This window comes from Filicampus tigris, chromosome 11 (assembly GCF_054856515.1).
Source record: "Filicampus tigris isolate MCC_2025a chromosome 11, RoL_Ftig_1.0, whole genome shotgun sequence".
NCBI lineage: Eukaryota > Metazoa > Chordata > Actinopteri > Syngnathiformes > Syngnathidae > Filicampus > Filicampus tigris.
In genome coordinates this window covers 18,103,786-18,115,942 of record NC_141227.1, presented here as the reverse complement: position 1 = coordinate 18,115,942, position 12,157 = coordinate 18,103,786, and the positions used below count along the sequence as shown (strand labels likewise).

Here is a 12,157-nt window from a genome sequence, read left to right as displayed (position 1 = left end):
ATGTACTCCACACCCATGTAAAATGCGTGTCCTGTTACTTTTGCCCATATTGTCTATGTATCTACATTAGGGGTGGGCAATCTGGCAAAAATATCATATCACGATTTTTAAAAAATAAAATCACGATCACGATTTTATCAGGATTCTTTTTTTACATCGTTTTTTTAAGATTAATTTGCACATTTCTGACCATTTCCCTCATGTTAAACATATAAAACATATTTAAAATAAAACTCTAAAAGAAGAAAAAATGACATTTGAAGTCGGCTGAGCTTTCTGAACAGGTTTTAATTTGAATAGTGACAATTTTTATCAAAATGTGCAGTGAATGTAAACATAAAAGGTAGCATAATGTAAACATAAAAACACAGCTCGTAACGCAGGTCTAGTACTTAGTCTTTTAATTAAACCCCTCGTTTTCCACTGTTTTAATGGGAATCATGTCTTCAGCAAGGTAATAAGTCACATCTTTCGGCTTTATGAGATCGTGAACACGTTAAACCGCTTAACGATCTAATATCGTCATATCGCCCACCCCTAATCTACATGTTTGTGTGGACTTTGAGTGCTGAGTAAAGTGTCTTTTTTGTTTTCTTTTGTCAGCGGTGTTGGGCGACAGACTGTTTGTGCTGTCCTTCCCGAAGCAAAGCCAAGTAGCCGCCATCTACTTCAACAACAAAATCCAAGGCTCCTCGCCCAAGGCTGGCCGGGACACAGACAAGCTCTCGCCCTCCACAATCAAGGTATACCAATGTCACGTGTACAATTCTAAAAAGACATTTTCAGAAAGACATTTTCAGTGAAAATGCCGTTTTTATGGTCTTACTTTTGTCATTGCACCCTGGGCTCCCACCAGTAAATAACACTTACCTCGTTGAAACCCCCTAGCGCTTTCCCTAGTGCGACACTTGAGGTTAGCTACGAGTGAGCAGTCACATATTTTCATGGATTTGGAGTTGCATTTTAAATTTGGATTTTAATTGATAAACTTGAATGAGTTTTGAAATATATTTAAAATTAAATTTTGATTTTAGATAAAAATTTGGATTTTAAATAAAAATTTTGCGTTGTATTTGGAATTTTGATTAAAATGTTTAAATCATTTTTTAATTAGAATTTCAGTTTTTAATTTAAAATTGAGTATTTAATTGTCACTTATTTTTTGATTTAAATTTGACGAAAGCCCTTATCTCTGATTACCCCCCCCTCCAACCTACCCAATACTTAGTTACCATGGTAACAAGTGTTGAAACTCGACATTGGCCCAGCAGTAGAATCAGCGAGCAGTGGCACAATAACATTTAAAAATTTGAGTTATAAAATAACATATTCAAAGTTGAATATTGAATTGGAATTTGGAATTTGAATGTTACGGCGGCACGGTGGTCGACTGGTTAGCACGTCCGCCTCACAGTTCAGAAGTCGTGGGTTCGATCCCGGCTCCGGCCTCCCTGTGTGGAGTTTGCATGTTCTCCCCGTGCCTGCGTGGGTTTCCTCCGGGTACTCCGGTTTCCTCCCACATTCCAAAAAACATGCATGGTAAGTTGATTGGACTGTCTAAATTGCCCCTAGGTGTGATTGTGAGTGCGGATGTTTGTCTCTGTGTGCCCTGCGATTGGCTGGCAACCAATTCAGGGTGTCCCCCGCCTACTGCCCAAAGACAGCTGGGATAGGCTCCAGCACGCCCGCGACCCTTGTGAGGATAAGCGGTATGGATAATGAATGAATGAATGAATGAATTTGAATGTTATAATCTGGATTTTAAATTTGAGTTTCAAATCTGAAATCTGAATTTGAAGTTTGAAATTTTAACTTTACATTTGCATATGAAGTTTGAATTTTGAATTTGAGGTCTTAACTTTAATTTTGAATTAAAATCTGACTTTTAAAGTTTAATGTTCAATGTGAATTTCAGTTCAACTTCAAAAATCACTGCTGTCATTTGCTCATCCTCGATGTTTCCATTTAATCTGATTATTTTTCATTTTCCATTATTAATTAATATTGTCTTTTGTTCTGTCGGCATCATTTTTAGTCGAGTGCACATTTTTGGGGAATGTCCGCCACGCTTCGCTAGATAATGAGCTCTCCTGGCACCTTTGGTTGTAGGCAAACATATACATGCACACACATACATGTATAAACACATGAAAAAGCCACACGTAACTTGATAAATCACCGCAAAAAATGTCCTCACTAGATACACACAGCAAACAAAACATGAGAAGACATGTTTTATTGGCATGGTTTAGGTACTAATGCTTGTTCATAAACACACTACTGTATATAACCTTTGTTTGTATCCGCGAGCCAGGACGCACAAAGCTAGCAATGAAGCAAAGGACTGAGGCAGACAATTAGCTTAAAGGAAGTGAACTAAAGCTTGTTTGAGTGAATGAACGAAGGACACATCCAAAAGATAAGCACACACAAAGTGAAGAGCGAGGGGGAAAGAAAGGCGGAATAAATTGAATTTTTCAGATCAATGAGAGGTTTTGGGTCAAAGAGAAGAGCAGTCACTTGTGAAATCAGAAGCAGGGTGTCAAAAAAGACATTCCATAAACCAAAATTTGTTTATTACAAAAATGTTTTGGTGTAGTAAGGTATGATCTAAGGTTCAGTGGTCCATGTGTGTGGGGCTGAATGAGAATGATGGCAGCCCAGCAGATGATAAAGGGAACAAAGTGTTGCCCAAAACCGCTGAATGAGAGATCACTGACAGATTGGGAAAATGGGGGTGCTGGGGTGTGGGGGAAATCATTGGGTTAATAATAACACACGATATCTACCCTGCGCACACACCCTCTCATCTCTTGCTAGATATACAGTATATATTTATATATTTTCTAGCATGTGCTGGTCAGCAATAACCAGAAAGCACTTTTCTGCCGGGCCGGATTAATTTAGCCCGCACCCTCCCTTCCTCAACTCCCCTCCAGCTTAGCCCACTGGACCAGGGCAATGTGTGCATCTACTATGGAAGGGTGGGGGTGAGGTGGGGATTTTGTGCATGTTGCAAGCAATATGTAACATGGCTACATGCAAACTAGGGTTGGGCGATTCATCAATTTTATCATTAATTCAAGTTCATTTGTCAGGACAATTTTTATTTATTTTTTGGGGGGATGGCAGCTTTCATTGATGCAAATAGCCGCTAGTTTACAAAAGCAGTCAGTATTGACAATTTAGCAATTTTGCAACCCTTCTAGCGGCTATTTGTCTAAAAAGCCATTAGCGTCTTTAAGGCCTTATATATAGCACAGCCCTGATCCATACACACCTTAGCATCATTGTTATTAGCAAATGAAGGGCTATGCAAAATGATTTTGTTCGTGTCCCGTCCCAGGTGACGAGCGTGGAGGTGGCAGGGTGGGCGCATCGCGTCCACCAAGGCGTGGCTCTCAACCGGCCGGAAGACGTGGTACTGTTGTGGTGGCGGTCCAGCAGTCACGAGCAGGAGCCGTGGCCCTGGAACCCCAAAAACACACACGGGAACAACCTGGTCCTACTGGGCTGCTTGCCCTCAGAAGGTCTCAAGGTGACAACTCTTAAATAAAGAAATAATCTCTGAAATAATATATTACACGTCACTCTTACTGCTTCATGAAATGTTATTCATTTATTCACAGTTGTCAATGTGTTGCCATCTCATCACTGATGGTGGTGTGGTACATTCACCTGACTTCGATGCAGTGTGGATTTAGTTCCCACTTAGTGACAGTGTGGATGTGAGTGCGAATGGTTGCCCGTCTCTGTGTGCCCTGCAAATGAGTGGCGACCAGGTCAGGGTGTAGTCCGCCTTTCCCCCGAAGTCACCTGAGATAGGCTCCATCACTTTGTGACCCTAAACAGGATAAGCGGTGTAGAGAATGGATGGATCTGTTGCCATGTCAATATTATCTGCCCAGGACCTTCATATTCAATAGCGCTGACCAGTGAACTATTATATTGGTAACGGAGCCAATTTCTTTAACCAATCTGATTTCTAATTCGCTAGTTAGCTGGCCCATAATAACATCAGCATTTTGCTATCCTGTGATTGGTTGGTCAGAGCAAAACTTTGTTACAACCATGTAGAGGGGATTAAGAACAAATAAAAATAACAGTCAGTGTCAGCACAAAAGCCCCCCCACCCACCCCCTGCAAAAAAAGCCAAGAAAAGCCTACTAGAACACCTGAACTTTATTTGGGGTGACAGATTGAGTCACATTTAACGTGAGTGTTAATACAACACTTTTATTTTTACTTCCTCTTTAGAAAAGATTGCAACAAACTTGTGCAGACTATAAGTCACATTCATGGTGGAAAATGTTTTGAAATAATTTACCGTGGTGTCTTTTTTTTTTATATCACAAAAGCCCGGCATTTGAACAGGGGTGTGTAGACTTTTTATGTCCAATAGAATAGGCATCCAATTGTGTAGACTGGAACAAATACCGTCTGTATATCACACATTTCCCAACAAAATGAACGTGTTGTTTGCTTTCAGTGTCGTTGGCGCTGTTGAAGTCAACCATCTGTTTATATTTTGTTGTTGGTACACTGAGAGCACACAAACACAACGGCGCTGTTTTGGCGTGCAGTCGTGTGTTTGCGTGGGTGTCGTGATGTTCGTCACTTATAGGGTGGCACCTCGCTCGTCTTACCTCCGTGCGTGGCTACGTTAAATATGCAGAAGTAGCGGCTAAGCCGGCGCTGCGGCGTGAAGCACGACGCCCACACGCAGCATCCACCATCGTGCTCCCGGCCTCTGGCGAGACCCCTCCCCAGCAGCCAGTTGGCCCCACGCCCCCCCCCCCCCCCCCAAAAAAAAAAACACATGAAAGATCCCAAATTACCAACGAGGGGCTTAACTCCGCTCCGCTCGCTCTTAAATATTCACCTCATGGAGGCGAGAGCGAGGACGAGCGTTACCAATCAACACATGAATATTGAAATCATCAAAAGCAGATGCTGCGAGTCGCCTCTTTATTCTTGTTTTTTTTTTTCTTAGCATTTATCACACTCCTTCACCTCTCCGCGGTGTATCCCCACCCCTCCCTCCTTCAAGAACACGGCAGCCCTCTTCTGCATCTAATGAAAGCGTTTGTTGTCGGGTTTTTTTTCAGATATGCGGCGTGAAATGGAGCGAGCAGTTTACGCCAGCGACTTGAATCGCTCCCAGCTCATGTATATGTTCCCCTTTTGTCCGCCACGCTATCTGCCGCACTAAACCCATTTTCTCGCCAGTCTCTCAGCATTTGTAAAAGTCTGATTTCTTCCCCTATGTGGTCTTTATTCCTATTCCCTCTCCCCTTCCCGCGAAACACACACATACAGCGCATAGAGTGGCATGCTAAGTTAACAATTTTTATTAGGGTCTCAATGATATTTGGTGGAATAAAATTCAGATAACCGATTAATCGGCCAATGAATAAAAAATATATATAATCATTCAAATGGCTTCTAACAACAATCGAACATTTTAATTACAGACAGAAAACTTGGCTGTTTTACAATACCTTGTCCTTTAGTATTTAACTTTAGAACAGAACCCCCCCCAGCAAAAATAAGCCAACTTTCTCACTATTTTTTTGGGGGGGCACGGGGGGCATATGGGTAAGTGTTTGAATGTCATCGTCTTTGTCTTATGTTGTAACGTGTTAACGTTTAAAAAAAAAAATTGCAAAAATTGGCGATTTTAAAACTAATTACTAGTGAGGACTGAGAGCATACTAGTTTGTGAACCCTAAACTTGGTTAGCAAGGATATGGAATAAATACTTAAACGGTTTTCGTAAAGCAGCTGCTAGTATTTTTAGTGATTCTTCTCGCCTCTCAACAGCAACCTTAGCAAGACACGCGCACATGCTGCATTATTCCTAATGAAATGTAAACAGCAGATGAATGTTTTCTTCCCGACACACGCGTGTATGTACTTTTATTTTTTTCCCCTCCCGTTATCTGTCGCCAAACACTTTCCCCGCACTTGTTTGATCTCTATTTGCCGTTTTTAATTACTATTTACTTTGGTACTGCGCTGCGTGGCGGCGCAACAAGAAACACCCTTAAAAGATGAGCCACCTTAAATGAAAACAATTAGTTTGGACCGAGGAGGAAGTATTTTCATTCCTCCAACAATGAAAAACCTGTTTTCAAAAACAAAATAAGAAAAAGATTTGTTTTGAAATACATAATGCATGCATGTTTGAAGTTATGTTATGTTTATGTAGTACGTGCTCGTTTGTGGCGGAAAACTTTTTTTCATCATTTCCATTGAAATGAAACGGAGCCCTGTGGCGCAACTTTGCCCTGGCATTTGTTGCCCCTCCCCACTAGAAAAGAACTTGGGTATAGGCCTTCATTGACATCATATATATTAGAAAATTATTGCTATCAAAACAGCTTTCTCAATCTTCTTATTGTTATTTTATAGCGTGAGGTGTGACGAAAGAAAAAAAAAAAGTATAATAATAACATTAGCGTCCAAGTCACTGTTCTGCTTGACATGTTTCTTTTGCACAATAAGCTCAATGTTTTTGGTTAAACCAACTAGGGCTGAACAGTTCAATTCAAATTGACATCGCAATGTAGTAGAATGTAATTTTAAGATTCCAAAGGCTGAAATTTGTAGCTATGTGACTATGGACCCATTTTTTGTGTGATCACATCATGCCAGGTCTGTTTGAGCTCCTCTCGGCAGCCATAGCGGCTGGTGCAAAATTGGTTTTCCGCATCTATTTTTAGATATGACGTACAGTGGAGTTCCCTCTATCGCCTCGTTTTGGATTTGATGATTGTCATGCAGTACTTGGATGTTTTCCACAGACACGGCGGGATAACTCATCTTTGATCACCCAAAAAGTCTCGAAAGGTAGCTTGATTTTTAAATTTGTTTTTATTTTGACATCTACATTTATTTTTAGGTATTTGAGGTCATGCAAACAAAGCTACATCCAATTTGTAGGATGCAGAAGAGGGTCACAATATGCCAAAAAGTATCATTCCAAATGAATAATTAATCAATTAATGTAATTAATTAATACATCTATAATTATTATTACTCATTACTACTTACTGGAACTGTGCGCTTTCTTGCGGTGTCTCATCATCACATCTTAAAATGTCAAAACCTCCTTTATTCTTAACATAGTGCCAACATTTAAATACCATTTTCTTCCTTTTTTCGAGGGTCTTGATGATAAAAAATATTTATTTTTTTCGCATACCTACTATTTAAAGAAAAATCTGCTTCATTTCATTCAGCCAGTAGCCGTTATTTTTTAAAGTATATGTATACTTTGTTTGATATGGTGTAAATAAGTTCAGTCATTAAGAAGCGCAGTCCACATGTTTACATATCATTGTTTCATGAAACGCTGAAGTGATAAAGCCGCAGATCTGTTTGCATTGTTTTTATAATCTGATTTATGGCTTATTGACATACGTTTACACCACCCCTGTTTGGTAGAATTTTGTGTCATTGTCATTGTGAATGCAAGTCAAAGGGTTTTTGTAACTTAACTCATTCACTGCCAGACATTTTCTGACCCTCTTTTACCCTAACGTTTGAAAAAATGTGAAAAAAATATATCAATGAATTCCTGGGATTGAATGGCTGGACTGTGAAAAGACAAGTAAATTCGTCAATGGCAGTGAATGAGTTAACATCTCTAATTGAAGTAGATAAACAAAATCTCTTTCATATTAATTCCTAGTTCATTTGCTTTTATTTTAGCGTAAGAGCAAAAAATGTATTCATCATAATAGAGATTTATTTATTTATTTTAATTGCTTGTGTTTGTTTAAAAAAAACATGGGAAGGGGACCTTGAAAAAAATAATCGCATGTTAAATCGCAATCGCAATATTGAGGGAAAAAAAATCTTGAGTTTTATTATTTTTCAAAATCGCTCAGGCCTACTAGGAACGCACAATGTTTTCACCAATAGATTCAGTTCAAATATGACATTAAAAGGTGTGCTGGTGCACCTTCTTAAAACTTCCCATTCCCATCAACCCGCCCCTCCCGCAGCAGCACCCTCACCACTTCCCTTCCCCGCCCATCCATCATCCCTCGACTCTCTCCTCCGAGTGCCTCCATCTCCGCAGCCCGTCTCTCTCCGTCTTTCTCTGCTCCGTGAGCTGGAAAATTGGCTTCAAAAGGCCACTGCTGTGAACAAGGGCCAACCACACAGTTGGGCCCGTCCGCTTTATCTTTCACGCCACGGAGGGGGTGCGAGGGGGCGACGTGCCAGCCAGCAAGAGAGGAAGAGTGAGGGAGAATGGGGAAGAATAGTTTTGAGCAGTCACTGAAACCAATAAGCAGGAGAAAGCTACTTAGCGGGGGCCTCGCTGTCCTGTCTGCCTCTGGTTTTTGCCTGTCCATTTTGCATCTCTGTCTTCGCCCGCTTCCTGCCTCTACGCGTTCGTTGCCACTTTGTCGTCGCACTTCCTCGCACTCAGGTGCTCACCAGCGCACTTGGCCTCGTTCTGCCTCGGAGGTGGCTGATGCGAAGCCGTTTCAAATCTTAAGCCACGTTTGAAACACTAAATGAGCCTTTAAATCCCAGTTTGAAACACTAACATTAGTTTCAAAACCTAATGTGAAACCCTAACCGACCAGTCTTGAAACCCTAATCTTGGATTCAAACCCTAATTTGAAACACACACCCTTCTTTGATACCTAAACAAGGTTAAAACCCCTCTTTTGAAACATTAACCCTTGATTAAAACCCTAACTTGTCTAGAAACCCTAATTTGAAATTTGACATTTTTGGGAGGTCTTGAAACCCTAAATTTAAGCTAATTTGACATTCTTAATCTTGTTTGAAACATGTTCTGAAAACCCTAACTTGAAACCCCAACCTTGGTTTCATGCCCTAATTTTACACTCTAGCATTGGCTTGGTATGCAAAACCTGGCCTGAAACCCTAGTTTAAAACCATAATCTTGGCTTCAAACCTTAACCTTCACCTCAATCCCTAATTTGACACGTAACCTTATTTGAAGCCTAATTCTGTCTTGAATCACTATTTTGAAACCATAACCTTTGCTTGAAAGCCTAAAACTAAAAACGTCCATCAATTTTCTTAACGGCTTATCCTCATAAAGTAATGACATGATTCAATAGAATTAAAAAGAATGTTTCAAGGAATTATAATAATGCTTCCTTGAAACGTCTCGACTCCTCTCAGCTCATCAGTACGGCACTACTATTTGTTGTTCTACGCACAGGATAAAGAATATATGACAGAATCCTGTCATATTGTTTTCGCCGCACTGCTTGTGATCAATCTGTTGCTTAATTAAAGCACTGCAACAGACACTAATTACCGTTTGCATTAAGATAGCAGGCTGAAAGGCTAAGCTTTGTCATTTTAAATCAGTCATTCTCTTCCGACTGTATTTTTTTTTTTTAGGCAAACCATTTCTTTGGGATACATACCGCACCACCACCCCACCGCATGCCACTTTCCCATCCTCACCCCCCAAGGAACAGCAGGAGACTGCTCTGGGGTGGATTATAAAGAGCAGAAAAATAATAATAAAAAAAAAATTTCAGGAGGACTGTCATCATACCGTAGACCATGCGCAGTCAAAATCTAGCCCTTCCTCCCCCTAAGTCCCTTTTTGGCGGTGAGTGCCAAATGGTGGGGGGGGGGGAACGCGGCGCCGTGCAGCTTTTGTGTGAGGCGATCCGTCTTTCTGTCCACACGGCAAAATGAAACGTTGTGGTTTAGCCAAAGCCCCACGCTCAGCGCGGGCCTCCGACGGAAGCTTTGTGGCCGTGCTTAAATCCCCCCTGAAAAGAAGAAGACGCGCCCCGAGAAGCTCGGCCGAGTGACTGCGCAACTGTTGAGCCGCTCACCCGGCAGATGGTTGTGATCCAGGTGCCTCATTTTCAATCGTCTACTCTTTGGAATTGGATCATCGCGAGCAAGGCTCGTTGTTTGTGGTCCTTCCTCGGCCCGCCGAGGATGTTTGAGGATGATGTTTGTTTATCGCTCGCGCTCAGGGAGAAGCTGCGCTTGTTTAACCTTGAGTTTAAAATGAAGAGCTTATCATTGGTGTCCTTGATTGACAGTCCTGTGTTTACCGGCGTGACATTTTGCTCTGTACCGGGTCTTCAGGGTTCTGTTTTTGCTGGGTGGAGAGCGACGGTGGGGGCGTTGAGTTTGAAACGCTTATCCGGGCTTGAAACCCACATTTGAAATCCAAGTTGGGTTTTTAAGCCGAACGTAAGATTACCTTCAAACCCTAACTTGATCTTGAAATACTAAAATGAAAGTCTAACCCTGGCTCAAAACCTTAATTTGAAATCCTAGATTGGCTTCAAACCTCAACTTGAAACCGTACCCTTGAAACCCTAACATTTGCTTTAAACACCAACATGAAGCCCTAAGTTTTATTTGAACCCCTTGCACAGGCTTGAAACCCTAATTTAAGTCTCGAAAATCGGCTTTGAACCCAAACCTCATTCTGTACCTTAACCCTGGCTTTTAACGCTAACCTGAAGCCCCAACCATTGTTTAAAACCCTAACACGAGCTTGAAACACTTGTTAGAAAGCCTAACACAAGTTTGAAGCTAATGTTAATAATTTAAAACCTTAACCCTATCTTGACATCCCCATTTAAAACCTTTGCCCCTGTTAATGTGGTCTCAAAACCCAAATTTAAAGCCCTTATTCTTGTTTGAAACCCTAACTCGAGCTCAAAACCTTCAAATGGAACCCTAACTTGAAACCTTAACCCTGGTTTGGAACCCTGATTTGAAACCCCAACCCAGATTTAAAACCCAAACACTGCTTTCAAACCCTAATTTGAAACCCAGACATCGGTTTCAAACCCTAATTTGAAACTTTCAACCTCAACTTTGTCCCCTGTCCGCCACGCTGTGTGTTCAGGTCCTGAGCTCAACGCTGACAGAAGGTGATCTTCTACTTTGCACCTTCAGCCATCTTCAGCCCTACCAGCTGCTGACCATGGAGGCGCCCGCAGGACCCCATGCATCCCGAGAGTCGTCCTGGGCTAAGGTCTGCGTGTACGAGTACGCCAAAGGAAGCCTGCACCGCCTGTCCGCCGCCCGCATCCCGCTGCCCTCCCCCGCTGTCTCCTGCTCACACCACCCCAGCGAAAGCGCCTTCCTCCTGGGCCTCAGCGACTCGTCCCTGGTGCTGTACGATCAGCGTCGGGGGGTCTCGCTGCGGACCTCCTGCCCCGTGCCGCCCACGCTCCTGGCCTGGCATCCGGCCGGAGCCTTGGCGGTGGCGGCGGCCGAACGGGGCGAACTGATGTGCTTGGATCTGGGGCTGGCGCCCGTCAAGGTGGCGTTGGTGGCCGAGGAGGTGACCCCCGGTGCCACGCTCAGACTGGCCCGGCACCTGCGCTGCCCCGGAGCCCTGCTGGGGCTGCAGTGGGCCGCGGGTCCAGAAGAAGGCGCCGACGAGGCAGATACGATGATGCTGGTCTTCCAAGAGGGACTGATCGCAGTTTTGAGATTACAACTGGGTATGTTGCAGACATTATGTATACATTCAATGGCTTCAAAATGTTGAACCCTAATCCTAACCCTGATTTGAAACGCTAACTTTTCCTTCAAACCATAATACAAAGCCCTCATTTGAAACCCTAATTCAGATTTGGAACCCTTTGTGAAGCCCCAACACTGGTTTGAGACCATAATTTAAAGCCTTACCCTCACTTGAAACCCTAAAATGATACCATACTATTTTCGTTGTTTGAAACTCTAACCCAGGCTTGATACCCTATTTGTAAACGCGAATTAGAAACTCTAATCCTAGCTCAAACCATCATTTGAAGCCCTAACCCAGGCTGGAACACCCAAGAAAACCCCAATTTGAAGCCCTAAATTTGGTTTGAAAAGATAATCCAGGCTTTGAAATATAATTTAAAACCCCAACATTGGTTTAAAACACTAGTTGACACTCTACCGTATCTTGAAGCCATAATTTGAAACCCTAACGCTGTTTGAGGAAACGTGTTTGATACCTTACCCTGGTTTGAAAACTTAAATTGAAACCCTAACCCCATCTTGAATATTTACCATAACTAGAAACCCAAATGCCTAACCCTAATTTGAAACCCTATACACTCTGTGAAAGTCTAATCCAAATTTGGAACAATAATTTGTAACCCCAAATTTAGGCTTGAAACAC

At 42.2% G+C, this 12,157-nt stretch overlaps 1 protein-coding gene across 8 annotated transcripts in view; it reads left to right on the top strand.

Annotated features, from left to right (window-relative positions):
- The window catches only part of wdpcp (WD repeat containing planar cell polarity effector), a 68,566-nt gene that overhangs the window by 30,838 nt on the left and 25,571 nt on the right, over window positions 1-12,157 (top strand). For 7 of the 8 annotated variants that reach the window (XR_015088743.1, XM_086045626.1, XM_086045625.1 and 4 more), the window contains 3 exons: window positions 604-743; window positions 3,347-3,538; window positions 10,886-11,489. Coding sequence is in view for 7 of the 8 variants with exons in the window: in XM_086045626.1 (XP_085901752.1) it covers window positions 604-743; window positions 3,347-3,538; window positions 10,886-11,489 (936 nt within the window). In the remaining variant the exon portion in view is untranslated. The remainder of the gene's footprint in view (window positions 1-603; window positions 744-3,346; window positions 3,539-10,885; window positions 11,490-12,157) is intronic. The other variant, XM_086045621.1, reaches the window with a different exon arrangement.